Genomic DNA, 26,222 nt, shown 5'->3' with positions numbered 1-26,222 from the left:
TGCATTAGAGACTATTAGCAAACAGCCCAGTAATCCATGATATGTAACCATGCAATGCTAAGCCATTATTAGGAAATATGATGATGCTTCTGAAGACAGGCTTTTACCATCATTCACGTTTGAACAGACAACAATTAGTATCTGAGCTTTTTAATTTCCTTTTAGTATAAAAAGAAACCTCAGGAAAAATTGAATTCCTTGGAAATAAAATTCAGTATTATCCCATGAAAAAGAAGAGCAAATCTCTTCCAAGCCTGATTATTATACAAAGATTCTGGCCCACAGCTACAGGAGTTTCCTTAAAGCCCCCGTGCACCAAAGCACTTAAACGTGCTTAACTTTGAACGGGACTTAAACAAGTGCTTAAAGGGAAGCAGTGCTTTGCAGAATAGGTACACTTTGCTGAATGGGGGCTTTAAGAAGCAGAAATGTGCATGGATCAGACAGCTCATAATCAGACAATGGTGGATATTTGTTCCAAGCTATCCAGGAATATAAATTATATTCAGTATTTGGATCCTACCTATAGCGCACACGCATGGACTTAATGCAATAGGAAGTAGTTAGGGAAATCAATAATGATGAAACCCAGCAGCCAGTTTTATACAGATTTGTTGGAAGCATGGAGAGGCAATAGGCCTGGGTGTGGAGTGAGAGGGAACACACATAAGCATTATGCCAGATACGCAGTCCGTGCCAAGCGTCACAGAGATAAGGTGGGCCATCCTAAATCCCTACTCTTCCATTGTGTCATGTAGTCTCTCTGTGCCTCAGTCCTGCACCTCTAAAGCAGAGACGAGAGCACATCCCACAGGGTTTTTTTTGGAACCCCCATTACAGATTGTGAGGCACTCCAATTGCACAGAAATTGGGGGCCATATAAGTACCGTAAATAGGCAGGATGGTGAAATGAATGCTCAGAGGGCTATGGCAGGTCAGCAAGATAGCAGGACCACTGTAAGATGTGCAAAGGATTGTGGGGATTTGGAGCACTGGACAGGTTTTTTGGCTGTTTTGTGAGTGAGGGACTGGTGCTGCTGAATGGGTGGCTTACAAAGTAAGAAACTGATGCTACTGAGTGGTGGCGATGAGAGTGGGAAGAACTAGTGCTGCTAGGTAGGGTGACACTTCTGTGGAGAGGTGCTTCTCCCTCCCCATTCCTCTCTCTTCCTGGCCCACCCAGCACTCAGCTGTTCCAACAGGCTGTCCAGCTTAACAGACCCTGGAAGCAGAGGTGAAAGTAAGCCAGTCCGGTCCGGTACAGCGTACTGGCAAGAGCTAGTATGCCGTGCTGGACCGCATCGACTTCCACGGCGGGGATTGAAAGGGCGGCTGGGCTGGGACCGGGATTTAAAGGGCTCAGAGCTCCCCATGGCTGCGGGCAGCCCAGAGCCCTTTCAATCCCGGCCACGGCTCTGGTGGTCGGGCTAGGGCCAAGATTTAAAGGGCTCCGGGCTTCCCTCAGTGGCAGGAGCTCTAGGCCCTTTAAATCCCTGCCCCAGGCCTGCAAAGCTCAGGGTTCCCCCTGGCAGCCAGAGCCCTGGGCCCTTTAATTTACCCCTGAGTCCCGGAGGGCTCCCAGCCACCTCTGCAGCTGGGAGCCCCTGGTTGATTTAAAGGCTCTGGGTCTCCCAGCCACAGCTGGTTCCCCAGGGCCTTTAAATCTTAAGAGGCCATGCCTCTTCTGGATGAGGCCATGCCCCCTTCAGGACTCCAGCCGTACTGGTAAATCCTGTAAGTTACTTTCACCCCTGCCTGGAAGAGCTGCTTTTCCTGCCATCTTCTCTGTGGACAGTAGCAGAGCCTGATGAACTACTCAGGGACTGGGTGATAGGCAAGAGGAGGGGAGCAGTGTGGAGATGGCAGGAGAGAAACAGCCACTGAGGGGAGAGAAGCAAGTGAGTTCCTCCTTCGCTCCCCTGCCCACACTTTGCTGATTCAGTCAGTGTGCATGTGACCCAGTGGGAGCTCCCTGATAACCCAATTCTGGGTCTCCATCACTCGGTTGGGCAGCGATGCACTAAAATGCCACTGAAAGGTCAAAGCAGAGAACCGAGCTGAGCAGCAGGTGAACTGCTTCTGCTTCCAGCCTCACCTGTAAATGAATCAGGGCTTCCTCTCTTCTGCCTGACCTAGAGAGCAAAGATTCCCTCAGGAGTACTGGCAGCCTCGGCCAGGTCATCTGACCCCTGGGGAATGGGGTGGGTTAGAAGAGGGGCTAGGGAACAAACCATGATATTTCTGTTTGGCTCGTTTCTGTCATCCATTCCTGCTGAGCCACAGAGCCTACAGAACAAGTCTGAGCGCCTGCCCCTTCCCACTCCCAGCATGCACCGCAACACCGTGCCGGCCCTGAGGCTTTGATGACCCCAGCCTGTGACCCGCCAATACTAGGGTGTGGAGCATCCCAGATACAACTGATTGCCAGTGCATCAAAAAAATATACAATCAGAATACAGCAGTCCTGAGTACATCTTACAATGGATTCATAGTGGTTCTAAAGGAGAAACATGGGGAATACGCTACAAGGTTGCCCAGGGGCAAGGGTGATTTGGAGAAGTCAGTTCTGCTTGGAAACATGGCACTGGTCTAGGCCTCAGGAGACAGGAGCCCTGAGTTCTAATTCAAGCTCTGCCACTGACAGGCTGAGTGACTATGGGCAAGTCACTTACCTCAGTCTCTCTCTTTTCCCTCTTACTCTTTGCCTGCCTAGGTAATAGTAAGCTCATCAGCCCAGGGAATGTCTACGTGTACATGCAGTGCCTAGCAAAAGGAGGACCTGAGCTCAGCTGCTACTGTAATACAAACCAACAATAATTAATTCCCAGTGACAAGGATTCCAACCTCTCACAGCTGCCAAGTATTCATGCCAGGCCCTTGCTTAAATCGCATTAGGGGTCTCAGAGATTGTTAGCACTGTTCTGGGTTTCTGCTTTATTGTATGCTGGGAGTTAAGCAAACAAACGCTAGCACAAAATTAATGCACATTTCCTTCCAAATGCAGGCTGTGTGTACAGAGGTGTTTATCCCATGGAGCGCTCCCACTCCCTCTCCCCTCCTGAACTGCAAAGGCAATTCACAACATGGTTTCAAATGTAGCTCTGCTTTGAAAAGGAACGGTGACAATGGCCTTATGGGCTTCTGTGGCTAGGGTTAGATTGTGGCCATAGTCTGTTCTGAAGGGGCTCAAGGGGGAGCTGGTCTGTAGCAAGAGCCTGCAAGTTCCTTCCATGGGGGATGAAGAGCACATAGCAGCAGCTTGGTCACGTTCCAGCAGGTCTGTAAGGCTCATCCCAGTCTCCTCTGAGTGGATTGCACTGGCCTCTTTTCAGGGGATGGGCAGCTTGTACTTACTCCTTTCTCTTATGCATCCAGGCAGGGCCAGGTGACATTAAACCCTTACTGAGGATCAGTTTCAGCTCAATTTACATCAAAATATTTATGTCTAGTTTGGGACATGGCAAACAACAAGGCTTTTCCACAGCTTCCAAGCTGCCATACCCACTCTCCCTTTCAGTAGGTTTGTTGTCCCCACATAAGTATATAAAGACACTCTCAAAACAGTCCCTTAGCTCACCCTCTTAGAGTTTCACAGCCTCCCTGCCCACAGGTCTCTGGAAATCCTCCCAATCCCAGCCAGCTTCCTTCTGGAACACCACCAGCCCCACAGCTACCTCCCTGAGCACCTGACCCCTTGCTCCAGGGACCCACCCCACCCCGCATTTATTCTACTCTAGCATCTCGCTCCTGTCCTAGTCACTCCTACCCTCCCTGTGCTCTGACAAGCCTTTATAAGTCCCAGGTGTAGCCCTGTCCTCTTTAATTGGCTCATCTGGGCCCAGCTGCTCTGACCCAGGGGCACTGGGCCTGGTTTACTCACAGGGACCAGCTCCCCTGTGACAGTGCTCTCCCATGGCCTCTCTGGAGAGTGATGTCTTCCTACCTTCACAGGGAGACCATTTCACATCCCAGGGTTGTAAAGGCAGGGGCTTTGTAAGTGGGCTGGGCACTCTTCCCCTCCACTCATTTCCCACATCAGCAGAGCAGGCTAGGGTGGCCGGGGGAAGGAATATGTTGTGTCCTGTAAAGTTCTCCCTTCCCCAGTACAAAATGGAAGCCCAGGGCCTCTCAGAGGAGTGTTACTGATCCACAATGCCTCCCTAGCTGGGGGCAGCATTAAGAGTTTTGTTGGGGATGTGTACTCCAGCTCGCTCTGGCCATTTGGTTTCAGCTCTGCAGCATGAACAGAAGCAAAGAGCAGTAAAACCTTGACACCCTCTAAGGTGCTGAGCACCTGACATAGTTCAGCTGACTTCAGTGGGAGCTGCAGGTGCTCAGCACCTTTGGAAATCAGGTTATTAGTTTAGGGAATGATAAGTCTCTGAACACACACAGAGCACTCACCTACAAAGTAAGGGGGTGCTATTTTTACAAAGTGGGTGAAATCCTGGCCCAGCTGAAGTCAATGGGAGATTTGCCATTAACTTCAATGGGGTCAGGATTTCACCCAATCACTTTCTAGCATAGTAAGATACTGGGTATCAGACATCTTACCTGTGCCAGAAGATGGTGGTGTGAGAGAACCTGGGCTGTCATCTTCTGGCTCTGACACAGTCACTGTTGGAACCACTTCATGGCTTGGTTTCAGCCCTGTTTCTTGCTTATTTGGAGGTGACTCTTTGTTTGCAGTTTCCCCTACGCTTTCTATCTCAGTGAGTGTAATCTTGACAGGTGCTGTAATCAATGAGGCACTGTGTTGATCACCAAATATTTCCTCTGCACAGGATGGAACAGTTGATTCTTCAAAAAAGTTTTGTCCTTTGGCCACTTTCGTCTCCTCAAAAGTGGGTTTCTTAGATCCAGAAATATGCTCTAACTTGGCTGCTGTTTCAGGGCACTTATTGATAAAGCTTGTATTCTTGTCTTCTAAGCTTGTGTTGCATCTTTCTTGGTATTTTACCTCTTCTGATCTACTTATGTCCATGTATTTATAAGCTTCTACTTTCATGGGATCTGCTAAGGTTTTATTAACATCAGTGGGTTCTGCAGGAGTCATTTCTATTCCTGAATCTGAGCTAAACAAACCACGGGACTCAAATCCCATCACATCTTGAATGGAATGCCCTATTATGTTAAACCCTTCTGTGCTGTCTGAACAAGTAACAGGGCTGTTTTCTTTTTGCAGTATTCCCGAGAAGTAGGTGGAATCTGGTGGAGATGTGTAACGGTCATCTGCTATCAGAGATGTGTAAAAGGACTGATCTCCTCCTTTAGATGTTTTAGTGGAACTGTAATTGAAGAGGTGAGAGGCCTCTGCATCACCTAAAGAAAACACACAAAAAGAACACAGTGAAATGGCAAAGCGACTTCTTTCAATTGCTCTTTCTGCAAAACTTCCCCTTTTCCAGAGATTTTGAGGAAAATAATCTTCAATCCGATTAATTTATAGAAAAAAATAAAGGTAAACAAGCGCCTGGTCTCACACACCTGTATGAAAGGAAACGCCGAGCACTGTGGGTGAAAGGCCCAGTTTGAATGTAATTGCAAAATAGTCAAATAGACACCCAGACAGTCATCAGTGACAACTTGGAACCTTCAGCAGATACAGCACAAGCCCTGTCACTTGAGCTAAATGAGTAACATATGTAGATGAGACAGTTATTTCATGTGCAGAGGCAATGTGAGTCAGTGAAATAAGTCAAAAGGTTTGGGTTGTATTCTTGGCTGTGCTACTGACCTGCTTTGCATCCTGAGGTAAGTCATTTTCCCTCTGTCTCCCCGCCCATCATCTGTCTTGTCTACTTAGACTCAAAAGGCCACGCTTTCAAAGGTATTGACTTCCTCACCAACTTGGATGCTTTTGAAAAGCACATCAGATGCCTATATACACCTTTGGGCACCTAAATATCTTTGCAAATCTGGCCCTAAGCTCACTGGGACAGAGCTTGGGGCAACACAGCACGATGGGGCAACTGATCTCAGCAGGGGGCCTCTAGGCGCTATTATATCATTAATAAATACTATTAATAATAATTAATAGTTGCTGGGGCCAGCCACTAGAAGAAGCAATGATCACATGTATTAAATTGGAGCGTCAAACGAGCTGAGCCTGGAATCAGCAACTCCTGCATTCCAGTTCCATCTCTGAGGCCAATTCTCTCTGTGGCCCTAGGTAAATTGCTTAGACCTTTAACTTTCACAAGTGACCTCTAATTATAGGCCTCTCAGTTTCTGGGGGCCCAGCTTTTAAACGTGGGGCTTTATTTCCAAAGGTGCTGAGCACCCATGACTACAACTGAAGCTAATGGAAGCTGTGGTTCCCGAGCATCTGACAAATCCAGTCCTAACGGCCAGATTTTCAAAAGAGAATGTGGGTGCTTTCACTCAGAATTTGAGGTCACTTTGGAAACTTTTCTGCCTCCGTTTCCCCTTCTGTAAAAGAGAATGTGGGTGCTCAAAATTAATAATACTTACCTATCTCAAGAGTGTGTGCTGTTGTCAAGGTGTCACCCTCACTCTGAACTATAGGGTACAGATGTGAGAACCTGCATGCGATAACCCCTAAGCTTATTTATCAGCTTAGATCTAGTAACTGCCACCACCAAATAGTTTAAACAAATGTTTATGGGAGAGTCATTTCGAAACTCTGTCTTCCCCCCAAATATTTCCCCAGTCTTTATCCCCCTTTTCCTGGCAGGATTGAGACTGATTCACCTCCCACCAATTCCTGGTGATCCAAGATCAAAAAAACCCTTGGATCTTAAAACAAGGAAAAATCAATCAGGTTCTTAAAAGAAGACTTTTAATCAAAGAAAAAGGGTGAAAGGAATACCTCTGTGAGATTAGCATGCAAGCTACTCTCACAGACAATAGATTCAAACACAGAGGATGTCTCTCTGGGTAAAACCTTAAAGTTACACAAAAGAAACCCAATTTGATTCTCCCCCTTATGCAAAATGAAGTCACAAAAGAAAATAAACATAATCTAATATATTTCTTCTCTAAACACTTACTACTTTTAAAAAATGTTAGATGGCTGATTCCTGGGTGCTTCACTCCAGCACAAACTTTTCTGAACAGAACAAAGACTGATTTCCCTTCTCCCTCTTTGAAAACATTTTGTCCCCATATTGGTTCCTCTGGTCAGGTGTCAGCTAGGCTATGTGAACTTCTTAACCCTTTACAGGTAAAAGTGGAATTAACCCTTAGCTGTCTGTTTATGACAGGTGTACATCACTTAGTTAACTTCTGTATGAGCTACAAAGTCTGAGTATTGATAATTGTTAATATCAACCTAAAAAGTTGGATGGATTAATTATTATTTAAGGATTTTCACTCATTGTTAAGGGAAATGCAGTAGTATAGATAAGTATAGAATCATAGTATGGAGTTTACTCACCTCTCATTTGGGGAATATGGTATTTATCCCCCTCTAATTTAAGGAATAAAGCAATTAATCACTCTTACTCTCCTGTGCTAAACCAATCCTGGCTGTAGGACCATCACAACTGATGGGTGTGTTATCTACCAGCTCATTATGCTCAGCCAAAAATGCATTTTAATGGCACATCCAGTTTTCATCCCAATGTCATTCTAGCCTAAACCCACTGCTTGGCCTGGAACACTAAAAAGGTTAGTTTACCCACTTCCTGTTTTACCACCACACCCCTCAGGAGATCTTTGCAATGCAATGATGGAACAATATGCCCATGCATTCCCTAAAACATAATGCTGCCAAAACATAACCACTGCCATCACTGAGTGTTAGAAGAAAGCCGTTAAAACAGCAACAATGTGCAGTAAATAACCACTCAATGGCTTTGTGTTGAGGATAAATATAAATATTCACGAATATGCCTTCCTGTTTCATTTTATTTTCCAGGCACAGTTTGTGAACACATTTCCCAGAAAAAAAATTGTGTATGTTAAAGTCCCTAGCACCCAATCATAAATTTTCCTTGAGTTTAAGGCCACAAGGGACCATTAAATCACCAAGTCTGACCTCCTGTATATCACAGATCATAGATTTTTACTCAGTTATCTATGAATGGAGCCCAATAACTTGTGTCTAACACCTATCTTCCAGAAAGGCATCCAGTCTTGATCAGAAGACATTAAGCCTGCAATCCTTCTGCATATGTCCCACTGAGATCAGTGGGAGTCCTGCACCGGGAATGAATGCACTGCCAGGTTTTATTTAGCCTGCAGAAATACTGTGAGAGGTTTGATGGTTCTTGAGGTAGCCAGGACTGTGAGCCACCTGGTTATCATCCCCTCCCTTCAACAAGAGGGAGTCTTGCTTGTGCTTAATCTGGTTTCAGTTTCCCTAACCTCACCAGTTAGTCACCCACACTCTTCTCTGGGCTATGCCAGCCCTCACTTTGTCTTCCAAGGTAACAATTATAGAATACCAGGGTTGGAAGGGACCTCAGGCGGTCATCTAGTCCAACTCCCAGCTCAAAGCAGAACCAATCCCCAGACAGATTTTTGCCCCAGATCCCTAACTGGCCCCCTCAAGGATTGAACTCACAACCCTGGGTTTAGCAGGCCAATGCTCAAACCACTGAGCTATCCCTTCCCCTAATTAGGTGCACCCCAATTCCCCAGTTCCTCAAAGCATCCCCCTGTAGCGTTCAACCCCTTATTCACTGAACACTCATAGAAATACCAGGTTGGCTGTCCCTGGAGAAACAATATACACAACAGTTTCAACTCAGGAGTGGCACCAGGCTTAATATCACAGCAGTGAGATATAATTATAGTGAAAACAACCAGTTTATTGTCAACGATTCACGATTCCAATGACAGTAAGAATGTTGGAAACAAAGAGTTACATATAAAACAAAATCATATCACGCTTTCTAAAGATGAAATTTGACAGGTTAACCTTCTGTATAAAGAAGTTTTATCCCACTCTTCTGCAGCATTTAAACCGGAGTTGGTTGAGATCCCATTTTTATGCACGTAAACATATTACCTGTTTACTTCCTAGATGCAGGATAAAAGTGTGTTTTCTTTGCCTTCTGTTTATATCTCTAAAGTTCCTTGTCTGAACTCAGAGTCAAGATAACGACTTGTGGCTCATTTTTCATGTGCTGCTTGCCTGTTTTCATATCTCTCTGAATTCACCTGTAAATGGCTTGCCATTACGTTAGCTTACAGTGGTTAATTTACATTTCTTGTCTGCCAGAAAACTTATTGGTCAACCCTGCCTTGAAAAAAGACTAAGAACATATTTTCAGCACACATACCTAACTACTTACCTAGCATCTGTACATCCTTTTCACAGTGATATTAATGAGCAGTGTGGCCCTGGCTTTCATTTAGGACCTCACATGATATTCTTTGATGAGTCAGAATGTACATATCAGAATCAAGACTTCCTGTAACCTCCTTGCCAATGGGCAGTGAGAGGTTATTGGGTCATAATAGGCATCGAGTGGGACTTTCAATCATACAATAAAAACTACCACACAGATAAGTTTCACAAACCAATGGGGAACATGCTAGCCAGATTCTGATCTCAGGGGCAATGGTGGCTTGTGAAACAAACACGTGTCTAGGAGTGAAGAACATCTAGATTCTATTCTGGGCTCTCCTATTGACTTGCTATGTGACTCCGGACAAGTCACTGCCTCTCTCTGCTATAGATTCCTTCTTAGTTATATAGGGCTATTAATACCCACTTCGTCTACATGCATCTGACGAAGTGGGTATTCACCCATGAAAGCTCATGCTTCAAAACATCTGTTAGTCTATAAGGTGCCACAGGATTTTTGCTGCTTTTATAGGGCTAATAATGTTTTCCTGACTTTGTAAAATACCATATAGAGGCAGATAATTAATTATTTTTATTACACTAGTGCAAATCCAGAATAACTTCATCGTCTTCAGTGGATTGACTCCAGATTCACACCAGATTAGAATTAGCCTAAACCCTGCTACCATCAAGCAGACTCGAACGTCCTTGGGTCCAGGTGAGCTCCATGTTGCACTGGACCCCAAGGGGGAAGAAAACCCAGCATTAAGTCATCTACATCCTCATCCGGAGGCAAGCCAGGAACTGATTTGTCTCCCAGTTTCAGAGCTGCTCTAATTTGCACCCAGCAGCCAATGACTAAGGATCTTATCTGGGGATGGCTCACTGGATTACTGCAGTGTTCCAGCCAGACCCCTTAGCTTTGTCCCTTCTACTCCACCCAGGCTGAGGGCTCCATACTCCAGGAGGACCCTTAGGTCACTGGGTAAGCCAGTTTTATGAACCCTTTTGTGCTGAAGGGCAGAGTTGAGGTGCTGTCCCCAATGCACCTGTGTTCAGGTGCCCATCCTGTTCTCCAGGAGATAACACCCTCAAAAGACAGCCTTATTGGAGCTGATTGGGGGTAAAAAAAAGTCCTGCAAAAAATCACTTTTTCATGGCACTTTTTCTGCCAAAACATTTTTTTTTTTTTAGCAGAAAACCACTGAAAATGGAACATTTTCAATTTTTGGCCAAAAATGTTCTGTTTTCTGCTGAAAAACTGGAGTTTGCAAGGAAAGCAGATGCTTGTCATGGAAATGTTCATTCAGTCAAAACCCCATAGTCCTCATTTTCAGTATGTCTTTTCTGGGCTCCTCTATGCCCTCTCCCCCATGAGTGGGGCACTCCTTGGGCTGGTGCTGAAAGAACACACGGGTACATCTGCCAGAGCTCTTCACTCAGTAATTTTCTCCCCCTTCCTCCCACTTTGCTGACCAAATCACTCTCAGTATGGTTGGAGCCAAAAGCAGTGTTGGGCCTAGAAACTCTGAACAGCAGCTGTATCTATCTTGGGTACTTCTATGGCTCGTAGTATCCAAATGCCTCACAATTTTTAATGTATTTGTCCTCATGACAGCCCTCTGAATTAGGGAAATGCTATTATCCCTATTTTACATATGGAAACCTAATATACAGAAAGGGTAAGTGACTTGCCCAAGGATGTCTGTTAAAGACCAGGGAATTCAATCTGCATCGCCCAGGTCCTATGACAGTGCCCTAACCACTGGGCCATCTGATTTGCCACTAGGCCACATACCGCCTGTTACGTTCACAGCATACACAGAGAAGGTAGAATAAAAAACATTTATATTCTCCCTGAAAGGTTACAACATAACCCTATTTTAGTTCTTAGAACCCAGAAATCTAACACACAGCAGCCAGTCACATAAGGATTCACAACACTTTCTCTTTTTGCAAATACAAAATTGTTCCTGTGAATGTTCACGGAATGCTGGGGGTGCAGACCCCGGCAAAGCAAATTCAAAACCAATGTTCACAAATGCTTGTGTGTAGGATTCAATCAGCTCAACCCACAGCATATATATGTCAGATGACCATGCCTTAAAAGCTCTTAGCATTTCTGGTCAATAGCTGAGTACAAGGATAATCAAAATTGTTGGCTTAATAGGGACTTAGCAGCAAGTCACTGATACGTAGTGGTTATAGCACAGCAAACCAGATGATTGGTAATATTTTTGTTAGAGGCTGGTATCTGTTTAGCTTTTCAGTAGAAAAGTTCAAAATAAAACATGTATATGCTAATAAACATTATTTACAATTTTCAAAAGTAAATAATAGTGTAGTTGATGGTATCAAACACAACTGTTGCTTTTTATATAAAATCCCTGTTGATCCTTGATCATTTTCCAATGCCAGATCAGAAACCAGACTTCTAACTGATGTTACTAGGGTGAAACTAGAGTTGTTTCTAGGTGTCCATATTGCAGTAGCATAGCGTACTGAGAAATCTCAACTCCCAGGGCTGCTGCGGGGTTCATAAGATTGTGTAATGATGAAATCGACTAATTACAAGGGTTCAGTGCAGAGCCACATTTATATAGGAGATGATTTTAGAAACTTGAACTCCAATTGTAAAAGTGCCTCTTAAGAAAATATTAATACATAATTACTAGTCTGGCTATTAAAGATTGGGAAATCTATAACTCCTGGCTAGATGTATCTAGGCTCTAGCAAGGTGAAGATAGCTACCCTTTTATCGAAGAGTGGTGTATTCAGAGCCTAGTGATTAAGCAGACTCCCTCTAACTTTAAATTTATTCAGATTCTGTTCAATAGCCGTGGGAAAGGGAGAGATGAAAAGGCCTGGTAATTGACACTGAATTTAATCTTGTTTCAAATGTTCCCCCAAAACTTAGCCTGCCAATTCAGGTAAAGCGAAACTGTTCACTGACAGAAGGAGCAGTCATGATGTCCTGTAATACAAGCCTTGGAGAAATAATATATCCGAGTGTTGATCCAGCACATGTTCGTGGAGATGGCTAAAGGAGATTAAAATGTGCCTGTCTAGTGTAACGGTTTACTCCTCAGACTGTAGGGAAATCAGCTGATTTTTAAATCTCTCCAGAAAACTCTAGTTTGCTGGAGAGGCACCTTTTTCTTGCAATCAGGGAACTTTTATCTTTATCAGAAAGAAAGTTGTCCATTATCTAAAGGCTCATTGTTGGTATTCTCCCTATGAGAAATTCATCCCTTTTGCAGAAGGCCAGCCCAAGGAGTATGCACCAGGTATGTCCCACTTAACCTTTGTTTTGAGAACTGACTTAAATGGGACTTAACTGGTACACAGGCCTGGACTTTCTGCACAGGGTGAATTTTGTTCCTGGGCCAAAATACTAGTCCCATTGAAGTTAATGACAAAAGCCCCATTAATTTCACTACTGGTGTATAGCTAAGAGATTATGTGACTGATTAAATGGCCATGGAACTCAATGGGAGTTCTACATTTATGCTAAACTAATATTTATTAAATGTGTTTTCAGGGATTGAAAAGAATAAGAGATTTTGAAAATGGCTATTTTGTGTCATCAGGGTTAAGTTATCAACTGACCAAAATGGTCTCCATTAAAGGCTAAATTCTGAAACTATTAAACAATTGATGCTGAACATCATTTAGAAATCATTGGTTCCATACAGAGTAACGTTGTCAATTTTAAAAAGGCAACTGATGTCCAATTTGGATCAATGAAAGATTAAGTGCTCCATGGTAAGGGAACAGACCTAAAAGTTAGCTGAGGATAATAGCTGAGAAAAATATCTAATTCAAATAAGTGATTATTATAGTTTCTGCTGAGTAGGGTATGGTTACATCTCACTCAGTGAATAGTTTAGACTCTTTTTCATGTGCCAAGAAAATTATTAGGCGCATATATAAAAGAACCAGGATCCATGTTAACAGGTCTTTTATCAAGTGGTCAGAAAGGTAGGTTATTTAAATATAGACAGGCACTCAGATCCACTGTGATGGCCTCCAATATATGATCGCTGAATTAATTCGTATGAATGTGAAAGTCTAGTTCTATTCTGAAAAATAATTGTAAAAATAGCAACACTGGGTTCAGTGTTGATTGTACCTCATTGATCTTTTCTTCAGATCAAATCTACTAAATTTTCAGAGGGGGAGGCATTGGCCTTAAGGCCCTCTTCACCATTACACCATATCTCTAGATACTACCTGTTCAATGCAGAGCAGCCTTTTGCAGTGCAACAACTTTATTGAACTTACATCGTTTATGACAATGCTAGATATGCCTATCTGCCAGCAGATGGTGCTCTTTGTACTAACTTAGATGATTTTTTCACATCTTAGCTCAGAGAGAGCCGAGAAGCGATCTGTTACAGTGTATGCAAACTCAGCTTTTACATTTCTCTACAGAACTCTCCTGAGCCTGCCTGCATGAAAGATTTAACTTAGCTATGCACAGTATGGTCAAATATGGACAGAATCAACTTTTCAACTGGCTGGCAATTACTTTGTGATACGTTTATGTGACAGACATTATCGGATCTTCCAACAGTCCTGGGTTTTTGAGACTCTCTCTCTCTGACCTCCAAGCCCTCCCTGTCCCTGTTGACGAGCAGTTTGCCCTGGGCCCATTTAGGAGGGCCCACAAAATTGAGTTACATTGTGACCAGGCACCTGGAGTCACAGCAGCACTCAGGTTTAGCTCATCTGCCCTTCTGTAGATGGAGGCAGAGGGGAGGACAGGCCAAATGTAAGTGGTGTTGCAACCCTGTGCACTAGGTTGATTGCAAATCAAATTTGGCTTGTCCGCCCCTCTGTCTTCACCTACAGAGAAGAGGACAGGGCGACCCTGAGTGGTGTTGTGTTCTGCTTTAGTCACTTGAAATAGTGGGAGGTATGCATTATAAAAAATGAATGTATTGCAGCAGAGCCGAATTGCATTCACATCCTGGACATTCTTTTCTCCAGCTCTCTATTTGAGTCCTGAATGCAGGGGCAGATGAGAGGATGCTTTGTGCTGACTCAACCCAGCTGGCTAGAGTTTGCTTTAGTTCCCTGAGACAGGGGAGAGACCATGCATCTGATGAGAAGGACTGAAGCTGTGACATAGTTATCCTTCTCAAGGAGTCCCCACCTTCCTCCAGATCACAGAAGGAAAGCTGCAGTGTGGAGAGACAGCAGGGTGACCAGACGTCCCTATTTTATAAGGACAGTCCTGATTGTGGGGTCTTTTTCTTACATAGGCTACTATTACCTCCCACCCCCATCCTGATTTTTCACATTTGCTGTCTTGTCATCCTAAGAGACAGGGAGGCTGTGGGTCACAGCCCAAGTGATGTAGGGGCTCCGGGGCAAAAGGATGGGGGAGGAAACAGCAGATCTGATTCTCTCCTCTCACTTACACTGGTTTTACGTCTGGGTAACTCCACTGCCTTCAGTGGAGTGTCTCCTGATTTACACCCACATGATAGGGGGAGCAAGCCCTGAACTCTTGCAATCTTGCATTAGACAATTGTGGTATCATTTGCATGTCATCTTTCCCATCCGAAGGTCCAAAGAAGACAGCCCAGAGTCGTGGCTGGGTGGTTTTTCCTCCCCTTGAGATGTCTACTGACTCCATCTCAAGCAGACTCTTGAGCAATTCAGAAAACCAACCCGGGTAAGTCATGGCACTGGCTAAGCTGCTGAGCATAAGAGCATTTTCTCTAGGAGGGTTGTGTAGATTCATAGACTTAAGGTCAGAAGGGACATTCAGGAACACAACGAGGGGCTAAATCCTAAGCAGTGCTGAGCTCCCAACTCCCATTGTCTTTAATACAATTTGTGAGCGCTCAGGATGTTTCCCTGACTAAGCAGTGTGCTATAACCACCATTCCTATGCTAGATTGTTAAAAGGAGAGGTGTAGGTGTCAGTTTGGGGCCCAATCATTGGAGGTGCTGAGCACCCTGAACTCCCACTAACATAAACAGGTGTCAAGGGTGTTTAGCTCCTGCCAGTGGAGGCGGCTCTAAACATTTCGCCACCCCAAGCAGGATGGCATGCCATGGGGAGCGCGCTGCCTGTCGCCGGGAGGGCGGCAGATGGCTCCGGTGGACCTCTCGCAGGCGTGTTTGTGGAGAGTTCGCTGGTCCCACGGCTTTGGTGGACCACCGGAGCCGCGGGACCAGCGGACCCTCCGCAGGCGTGCCTGAGGGAGGTCCACTGGAGCTGCCTGCCACCCTCCTGGCGACCGGCAGAGTGTTCCCTGCGGCATGCCGCCCCAAGCACACGCTTGGCGTGCTGGGGCCTGGAGCTTCCTCTGCCTGCCAGGGGTGCTGAGGGGTCCCAGGATCAGGGCAAAGTTACCAGCCAGGCTTGCAAAGTGAGTGTATAATAAATGATTCAGCATTTTTTCCCCCATGGAGAGAGACCGCATGCACAGCCTGCAGGCTTTCCACTTCAGCAAACAGGCTGAAATAAAACTTGTCATAGTAGTAAAGTGCTGGTATAAGTGTCTTTGACAGCTCTCACCAGTGGATTAGAAAACATGAAAATAAGCAGCACCAAAAAGAGTCCCCCCCATCAACAAATTTTTTTCCAGCATTCTAAGGGTGAGTTTTAAAAAGAGGTGATGACTTCCTCTAAATAGGAACCAATAGTGCCCTCGGTGCTAAATCGCCATGGTAATTATCTGACTGAGGATAACACTAATATCACTTTGCCATTTCAACAGAAAGCCAAGCATCCTCAGAAATGAAAAGACAGGTACAGGCAGTATAATGTATGTTGTTATAACAATAATATTGTCAGCAGTAACCTGACTTGTAAGGTATGGTTCAAGGATACTAAAAATCTTCCTAAAAAGCTATCCAATGTACTTCTCTAGGGCTGATTAAGCTCTAATTAAGAGAGAGAATGTATTCTTATTTCATTTTACTCACGTAGGACCACTACAGTGATCAAACTTAGGTCAAAGGATCAAATTTTCAGAAGCACCTATGTTACATAGGTGCCTATGGGCTTGTCTATATGAGGACACTCAGAAAAATTAATCTGAATTGGCTAAAGGTGTCATTTAAAATGGATTAGTTCAACTGCATCAAATCCCTATGTGTGGACAGTCTCATTGAGAATTAGGGTGTCCTTAATTCAGCTTATTTCAATTCACTGAATTAATGCCACTTCAATTCTGAGTGAGAATGTGCACACAGGGGTTTAATGAAGAAATTCACTTTTAATTTACATCTTCAGTTAATTTGGATTAACTTTCATGCGTGTCCCTGTGTAGACAAACTCTAAGCCCTATTTTCAAAAGGATGTAGGCACTTAGGAGCCGTAAGTCTCATGGGCTTTCAAGGCTCCTAAGAGAATGCTTGGTGGGGGAGGTGGAAAGAGAATTTGGATAAGGTTCACATAGGCATTCAGAGAGATCTGAGCTGAAACTCTGAACTTTGGAGGGCTAGCCATGACTGATAGAACCCTGCACAAAGCGAAGCCCATTTCTTGTCAAACACTCAGAGGAAAGGGTACCTTTCTGCTCTGGGCTTCGTTTAAATTCCCTGAGGTCTAAGCTGCTTCAGCAACATAAATGCTTTGAAGAGACAGAGGATACATCTATACAGCCAAACAAAACAAAAAACCCACCCAAACCCCCTGGCAGTGAGTCCCAGAGTTTGGGAGAACTAACTCAGGTTTGCAGGGCTCACATGGTGGGGCTCAAAATAGCAGTGTAGACGATCAGCCTCAGGCTGGAGCCCACACTCTAAGACTCTCTCCGCTCCCCGGCTTTCAGAGCTTGGGCTCCAGCCCAATGGAATCACTGAATGCCCAAGAGAAAACTTAATTTTCTAATACTGCATAACACCTACAGCGAAGAGTTAGGTACAATACATCACAGACAAGAACTTGGGGCTGGGGCAAATTAGGCGTGACTCCACTGAAGCTAGTGGAGTTACATCTGTGGGAAGCTGTCACAAGAGAGACACATCTCAGACTCCTAGAGCAAATAGAGACTGAAGATTTGAAATCATCAGCTTCAAATGAGGATCAAATCTAATGCCCAAGGGAAAGGAGCCAAAACTAGGTCAGAGAGGACATGGCTACATGAGCCTAGGCTCACAATCTAGAACAACTAAGTATTTTTTTACTATAACGTCCAACTATTGCTCCAGCAATGCAGCACCATTAATGAGAGCAACAAGTAAGTGGAGCACTAGAATAGACTGGCCACTCGTGGCGGCTGTTATTTTGTTTATGATGGTGCTAACTGGTAGCACTGGTGAGAATGTTGAGAGAAAACAGGTAGTTTAGATCCAGCCTACATAGGACTAAGGGGAAGATGTATTGGGGCAGAGTGAAGGAGACAAGGCACCACCAGCAATTAGCATCAAGAAACACTAAAAGCAGGAACAGTCTGATGCAGACAACCAGTCATTTGGCCACTCACAGGGCCAGGGATGTAAAACACTTGCATTGTTTGTTCCTGTGTTAAGTGATTTCTCTCTATTTTTAGGAGAGGGAGGAGGGTGGTCAGAGGACACGTCTAACATGTCAACTGAATATTTTTTGACAGTACATTAAAAGAAGAGTTTAACCCCCAAGGCAGTGGCAGAATATGAGTTAGATTTACAGCTGGTGTAACTGGTGTAGCTCCACTGGATTCATTTTACACCTACTGAGGATTTGGCCCTATATGTTTTGACATAGATGCTACAAAAACTTGTACTGTACATTTAAAGTTAAATATCTGAAAATCGGTTCCTCCTTTGCTTACCAGCCAAGATTGGAATTTTGGATTCTGTTCCTGCAAGAGATGAAGCTCCAAGCAGGGATAGGAAAACCTTTGTAGCCATTGCACATTTCTGATGAACATACCGACCCATGTGCTCTTTCAGGAACAAAATGATACAGCCGTGAGACATTCCACATCTTTTGTGTTATAAGAGTTTTTCAAAATAAAGGAAAATAAGAGAGTAGAACCACGAATCTCCAAAGTTCTGAGGGGACATCAGAAATATGCAGATAATTAATGAGCCACCCTGGCAAGCTTTGGAATCTGTGCTCTGGGCCAGCGGGCAATGAAGATTTCAAAGCCACCTGAGCTGAGTGACTGCCCCACTTATTGAAAGGTTTCTAGGCTTTCTAAAGACCTTAGATAATCAGGGTTTTATTGTGCTGTTTGCCTTCATTCTAAACTACTATTTCTTAAAATGACATGATGTGGGGGCTAGATTGTCCTTTGGCCTAGCATCTGTGTGATGGTTGCTGTGACATCCGGGCACCCCCTTATTCACCACTGCCACGTAATTAGGATATGTTTTGCATGAAGCATGCCTTGTGAGGTATCATTCTAAAAGTCTTGATCTGCTAAACATTAATATGTCATTGGATTGTATGTGCTATCATTCTATGTGAAGTTATGGAGTATGTGGTACCGAAACACGCTGTGAGGTTGAAAACACCACAAGCAGCCTTTCAGGTACAATAGTAAACAGGTCAAACGATGGTAATGGCTTACTGAAGAAATGCACACAAGCACAAGGATTACACCAGGAAGTGTGTACAATAGAAACCTCTCAGAGATAGCACTACACAGTGGGAACTGTTTGACCCAGGTTTCAACAAAATTGCTTTCCAGCAAGTGGGAAGAAGATATAAAAGGGGGAAATGACATCACGATGGTACCTCACTCTCACTACAACAACACTCGTGGAAACACCTGAGGAACAAAGACTTAACTGGGGGAAGTGATGGTCCCAGGCTAAAGGGATTTCTAGCCTGTGTATGAAAACCTGGGAAACCCAAGCTGCAAAGCAAAAGCAGCTTGTGCCTTAAGAATCTGCCAGCCTGTTTATCTCTCAGGATGAGAATTTCCTAATTCATATCCTACCTATCTAGTATGTTAAGATCAGTTTGCGTTTTTGTTTATTTACTAGGTAATCTGCTTTGATCTGTTTGCTATAATTTATAATCACTTAAAATCTATCTTTTGTAGTTAATAAATGTATTTTATGTTTTAATCCAAACCAGTGTGTATTTGACTAAGGTGTCTGAGGAAAATCTCAGTTTGGTTACCACAAGTATGCACGGTCCTCTTCATATTGGGGGAGAGGTGGATCATGTAATAAACCCATTACTGGCCAGATTTGACCAGGCAGGACGGTACTGTTCTGAGGTCTAGACTGGGAGGCTGGTGGTTAGAAAGCCTGCATGTAACTGCAGCTGAGTGTGTCTCTACCTGTGTGAATGCTGGTGAAAGTGCAGGCTGGGGGGCTTTGCAGCTTGTCACAGCAGCACAGTGTGAGAGGGAGCCCAGGCTCGTGGGTCAGAGGGCTCAGTGGTACCCCAGCTCCAGGTGGCACCCTGGGGGGAACCCGTCACAGTCGCCACCTTGACTGACACACTGGGCACTGAACCAGGGACCTTGACAGCTAAAACCATGAGCTGCTATAGCTTGAGTTAAAAGGTCATGCTCCCCCACTGGGGCTGTAGCAGACTCTGTGGATTAGGCACAGAGGATGGGGCAGGAGAGGACACCTGAAAGACATACTCAGCTGTGGGTTACACCAGTGCAAGAGGCATAAAGATCATCACACACACATCCCCACATCCTTCTGACTGCCTAGTCCTTGGGTCTAGCAATACAGAAGCAAGGAAGTGCTCCATATTCGCTACTCATGGTTTGGAAAATATGGACATGGATTGGACAGAACCTTGTCTCATCCCAATCCCTTCCTCAACAGACTGGCCTGCACAGCTGAGCTACTGCAAATATCATCATTTGCTTCCAGTATAGGAAAGCAGCAAATTACTATGCCCCATCGCAAGGGGAAGCAGGATGGAAACTGTGTCTTCCCTGTGTTGCGCCTGGGGAAGCACAGCGATGAACTGCCTCATAAACAAGGTTTGTGGCAAAGTCACCAATCTCTCCCCCAGGGGTCTTATGCAGTGTAACTGGTATTTAGTAAAGCTTTCCTGTTCGCTTTGAGAGTAAGCCTAACTTCAGGTCTATAATTTGTTGGAATGTATATTATTAAAACAGGTGGGAGTGAACAGCTTGATCTAACACTGTGCACAATTCAAGACTGGCTATTCAGCTGTGCCTCCCTATGCACAGTCCTTTGTTTGGTTTGCAAATGAAAAACAAACAGAAATGCCCAGATCACAATCCCTATTGTCACTTTAATAAATTCCCTCTATGCCCAGGGAAAGCAGATAGCTATACGAACCATCACACAAGGTAAAAATGATTAATATCCCCACTAACCAGCAGGCATTCATTTTCTTTCTCTATCTGATGTGTGGGCTAATAGCTCCTGTGCAGTGAAAACAGAACAGTAGTGCACCGCGCTAATATGCTAATCATGGGCCACATTGGTCTCAGTGACTGTGAACTTACATTTGAGCAGAAGGCAACAGCATTTTTTGGCCTCTGAAAACAAACTAGATGCTAGGAGGCCGCCAGGCTAAGGAAGAACAGTACACGGAGGGATTCAGAACATGCATAATTGATAAAACGCTGCACCAGTTCAGCCCATTGCATGTTGCAAGGAGCCAGTTAAAATCTGCAGTCGTTGGCAGTAATATCTGACCTAGATACTAACTTCAGTTCAACATGGGAATTCTATTCTTAGACTATTCAGTGCAGCAAGCCGTTCTTGCAGGGTGACCGTGGAATATGATTTCCTGAATCTGTTGGCTTTGTGCTGTCACTACATATGCGTGCTGTGTAATTATGTTCACAAAACACAGGAGCTGGCCTGAGCAAGGGGTGACAGAGCGGAGAACAAACCCTGCCTCAGAGTCAGAGTCCCTCCCCTGCTCTCTCCTTCCACTGGGGAGGGAGTCAGGGCCAGATTTTTAAAGGCACCGAAAGATGCAGACTGGCTATGGTCAGCATCTCAGTCTGAGCAGGGGAATGCGGGGGCTTACTTCCCACTGCAGTCCTGTATTGCCAAGTAAGGACTGTGACAATCCAGCCCCAAATAACAAAGTGTCATGGATACTGTGACATTTTTAGACCTGATTTTAGTGCTGATTGCTTCCAACAAGTTGCTGATCCCCTTCCTCTCATACTGATCTCTAGGGGCACTGAGAGAACCCAGCACATTTCCGGGGTGTGCCTAGCAGTTTGCAGCATGTGTCCCTTTATCCCTTGGCCCATGCAGGGAGTAACGGGGACTCCCATTTGTACCCTAACAGCTCACCTGTTTCAGCAGGGCTCTTTCTTTCTCATGTTGAGAGTTGCTACGTGTCCCAAATTTCACACGACCTTGCTGGTTGTAAGGGGCATTCCCTGGCATGAGAGCTTTGCTGGCAGGGTAACTGTCCCAAAAGATCATTTGAATGACAGTTGTCAGTGCATCTAGATGAGTTTGTTTTTCAGGACAAAAGGAAATAGGCGTACAACGGGGTGGCACCCACTTCTCGTGAGCGCCCCCTGGCTGAGTGTGTGTGCCTGCAGTCTCTCAGTTTGTAGTGACCCCTGTTGGTGGTTTCTCAGGTGGGTTTTCAGTGACTCAGCCCTCTGGCCAAGTCACATACAATGTCTGTTGTGAAACAGAACAGACCCCTTCTGGGGTACATAGTCCACCAGGGGCCTATCCCAGTACCCCTCTATTGGTATCTCTGTAGCCCTCCGTGGGCTCAGCCTTCAACTAGTCCCAGCCCTGGTATGGGGCCATACCCCCAGAACTTCCTTCCTGGAGACACTGTCTTCCTGCAGCCTCCCTGGGCTCAGTTCTTACTGAGTCCCAGCAGCCAGCCAGGAGCTCCCTCTTGCTCCCCACGTTGCAGCTAGCAATGGATCTGTCTGTGGTCTTGTTGCTCCCTCAGCCAACCAGGATCGCAGTCCTCACTCCAACATCTCCAGGCAGCAACTGACTGACTCTGGCCCTGAAGCTCCTTTTACGTGAATCAGCTGGGCCCTGCCTGGGCTCCCTGCCTGCCTGGGCTCCCTGCAGCCTCCCTCATTGGTTGCTTCCATGCAACCGCTCTAGACCATGTGGAGAACTTGTCTTCCGCTCCTCTATGGGACGAGATGTGGCAGGACCCTGAGGCCTCCAACCAGGGGCCTCTGGGTCTAGTCTACTCTGTCACAAGGTGGCAATCTAACAGAATCCTTACAGGAAAACATTGTTCTCTAATAGAACTTCAGGGTTCCCAAGATCTCCATCTACCACTGCTAGATTTATCCATGGAGATAAGAATCCCCACCCCTGTTTTTCTCTAAGTTGTTTATGGAACATATGCTTTAACAGAGCTGCAGATTCTGAGCTTGACATTATGAAGACACCAACTGCTCACCATCTAACTAATCTACCCCATCTGTTGTACTTGCAAGGCACCCATTGCCATGGTATCTGTGATAACATTTTGAGTTCACCCTCCTGAGGAAAAGGAATCAGGAAGGCCTTTTTAAGCATGTTCAGCATGGGCCTAATTCTGCTCCTGCTGAGGTCACAGCTAGGTCAACATGAGTGATTTGGAAAAGCCCACCCACACTGTCCACAGCAAAACCGTAGGGAGATCAGTTAATGAGGCTTTAGTCACCCGGCTAGTCAAAACATTTCTGTTAAAACTTTTTTTTTTTTTTTTTGACAAAAAGTTGGGTTTCCAACTAACGTGTTCATGGCAAGTGTTTGCTTCCCTCAACATTTTTCATTTCAGTTTTTCACTGGAAAATCAAAATCCCCCACACTGACCTTTTTTGTTTTCTGCCAGTTTTCAGTCAATTTTTTCTTATTTTTGACAAAAAGTCAAAAGTTCCTGACAAAAAAAAATATCTAAATATCCGACCAGCTATAAAAATAACTTATCTTTTGCCTGCATTGTCTAGCATTTGCCAGAGGGTCTGAATAGAAGGAGAAAGCCAAATCACCTTCTCTTCAGTCCTTTCAGTGTCCTCAGGAGTCATTGTGTCAACTCATAGGCTGTATGTGTACAGTGCCAGGAGACACTTGGGATTTGATTACTGGAAAAGCAGTGCCAAATAAAACTGGCCAGTGGGTGAGGGAGGAATGCTTTAGAATTCCAGTTTGTGGGACTTGTTTTGCAGTTTAGAAACTGCCTTTTTTCCTCCCTCTTTTCAGCACTAGGAATGGAGCTCTCAGAGCTGCACAACCCTGCTACAGTATGATGCTCAAAGGGACATGTTGACTGCTTGCTGCAAGTGGCACAAAAGAAGTCAGACTGCAGCACTGCAGGTCAGAATATATGATCTTTTTTTCATTGTCTTGCCTTTTTTTCAGTGAGGTCGTTCGTCTGATTGTGTTTGGAATGGCTGCATTGACCCGTGGCGGCCTACATCTAAAGGCAAAGTCTACAGCAGTGTTTCTCAACCAGTTTGATACCAGGGACTGGCTTGTTGCCTTCCTAAACTGTGTCAGGGAGATCTCAGGGACTGGCGCCAGTCCATGGACCAGTCGTTGAGAAACACTGGTCTAGAGCACCTACCAAATGGAGGAGGATAAGAAAAGGTGAGAAAAAGTCAGCTGAAGATGTGAAATCCTAAAATGGTGGTCGACTGACTCTGACTGGATGATTCACAGCAAAAGGACCCATCAATCTGCAGTGCTGACAACCAAGTCATGGAACACACAATTGTGCCACATGAATTGTATTCAGTCATAAGCTAGACTGAATACCTGAATTTCTATTGTTCTTACTGTGCTAGCTTTTGCTGTGGAAGTTCCTCCATGTCATCTGTTAACACCATCCATGTTTCCACTGTTAACATCATCCTCACTATGACAATCCAAACATTATGGAATCCAGGAGGAGGTTAGCAGACTGACATATGCTGCAAGATGGCAGATGGCTACAAGCTAGTCATGGTGGGATGTCAGAGCCACTCACTTTCATTTTCGCCTGAAAAATTGTAAAGAATAAGGAGAATATGCACTGCATGCCTGATCCCAAATGAAAAACAATGACTAATGGGGGCATTTGATATGGGTTTATGACAAATATGTATCTACAAATATCATTATGAGAAAAGACCTTTTATCATCACCAGATGCAGCAAACAGAACATAAATAACTTCCCATTATATATTGTACTGCTCTGTGGACAGTGTTAAAGCATCTACACATTGATGCATAAATGATAAATGCAGATGACTGGAAAAGGTCAATATCTTTAAGAAAGCTAGGAGGAAGGATCTGGTGAACTATGGACCAGTTAGGATGATGCCTATTTTGGGAAATATTTGAATGTGTTCTGTAATAAGTGAGTCAAAAAGACAGTTGGGAGAAATGTGTCTAATAACTGACAGAGATAGATTAATTAGAAATAAGTGATGCTAACCAAATACAGTGTCATCTACAGTCAAATATATGACACGCGTATTGGAAATGGATTGAACAGGCACAGAGAGTAGGAATTAATGGTAAGATCTCCAAGTGGAGGACATTTGAGGGGTTGGAAACAGAGACCCATATTATTAAATATTTGCATTAACTATTTACAATGCAGGAAATGTCAATTCACCAAGATGATTATCCGCAGAAAATACCAAATTTAGAGAAGTAGCAAATCAGGTCAGAACCAAACTGCAAAGGGTGGGCTGTGGGCAGTGAGCTGAGATTCAGTATGGCAGAATGTAAAGGATTGCACCTAAGGAGGGGCACTAAACAGCACAGATAAAGATTATGGGGACAGCTAACAGGGAAGCCTAAGAAAGACATACAGAGTGACAGCCAGTGAAAGAAGAGCTCATAGATCAACACAATGTTGAGAAAAAAGCTAACTATAGTCCAGGGAGCTAGCTTAAGGTATCTTCCACAGCAGTAACGCAAGAACCCTACAGACCTACATCCTGTAAGACAGTGTTTCCCAAACTTGGACTGCTGCTTGTGTAGGGAAAGCCTCTGGTGGGCCGGGCCAATTTGTTTACTGGCCCCGTCCGCAGGTCCAGCTGATTGCGGCTCTCACTGGCCGTGGTTTGCTGCTCCAGGCCAATGGGAGCTGCTGGAAGCGGTGTGGGCCGAGGGACATTCTGGCTGCCGCTTCCAGCAGCTCCCATTGGCCTGGAGCAGCGAACTGGGGCCAGTGGGAGCTGCAATCAGTTGGACCTGTGGATGGGGCAGGTAAACAAACCGGCTCGGCCCGTCAGGGGCTTCCCCTACTCAAGCAGCGTCCCAAGTTTGGGAAACACTGCTGTAAGACATTCACTTATGTAATTAGCATAAGGCTTTGAGGGCTGTAAGCCTTAGCATAAGTGAGTTACACAACAATGACCCTGAATTATTGGGGAACTGGGAATATTATATTTAGGGGATTTTTGTATAAACAGATACCAGGTAACTGCAGGAATATGAACTGATATCAGCTTTTGGATATGTTAGAATAGGAACATCTGCAAAAGTACAACTCCAGACCTGGCTTAGCAATGAATTGGTGTATGTGATAATAAGCTGAGATCATTAATATACCAACCTCTAGAATAAGGGCACTCCAACATTATTACAGTGAGGAAGTTAGTTATGGACAAGGAGGCCATCCATTCACAGGAATATTCATGGCAGTAGCGAGGCCCTATAGTAGGCCAAATCACTATATAAGCTTTGAGATCTTAACCATTGGATTTGCTTGGAATGCCAGAGGCAGGGTAGGATGCTTGTGGAACGCCACCTGTCTCCCATCACTAGGTCTCCAAGAGAAGGCTGTGACTATATGTAAGGGGATAGTGCACGACATGACCACCTTAATGCTTCCCTTCAGCTATATTCACATTTGGGTTGGAACATGTGTGTTTTCACTTATTATACTAATAAAAGCAGCAGAGAATCCTGTGGCACCTTATAGACTAACAGACGTTTTGGATCATGAGCTTTCGTGGGTGAATACCCACTTCGTCAGATGAATGTAGTGGAAATTTCCAGGGGCAGGTATATATATGCTAGCAAGCAAGCTAGAGATAACGAGGTTAGTTCAATCAGGGAGGATGAGGCCCTGTT

General features: G+C 44.7%; 1 protein-coding gene across 3 annotated transcripts in view; it reads right to left on the bottom strand.

The window, feature by feature from the left end:
- Nucleotides 1–26,222, bottom strand: part of RTN1 (reticulon 1) — a 215,328-nt gene that overhangs the window by 89,131 nt on the left and 99,975 nt on the right. For 2 of the 3 annotated variants that reach the window (XM_075065762.1, XM_075065763.1), the window contains exon 2: nucleotides 4,555–5,322. The exons of the other annotated variant lie outside the window; for it this stretch is intronic. In XM_075065762.1, the coding sequence (XP_074921863.1) occupies nucleotides 4,555–5,322 (768 nt within the window). The remainder of the gene's footprint in view (nucleotides 1–4,554; nucleotides 5,323–26,222) is intronic. 3 annotated transcript variants of the gene reach the window in all.

Source organism: Chelonoidis abingdonii, chromosome 4 (genome assembly GCF_003597395.2).
Source record: "Chelonoidis abingdonii isolate Lonesome George chromosome 4, CheloAbing_2.0, whole genome shotgun sequence".
NCBI lineage: Eukaryota > Metazoa > Chordata > Testudines > Testudinidae > Chelonoidis > Chelonoidis abingdonii.
This window is presented reverse-complemented; position numbering and strand designations above follow the sequence as displayed.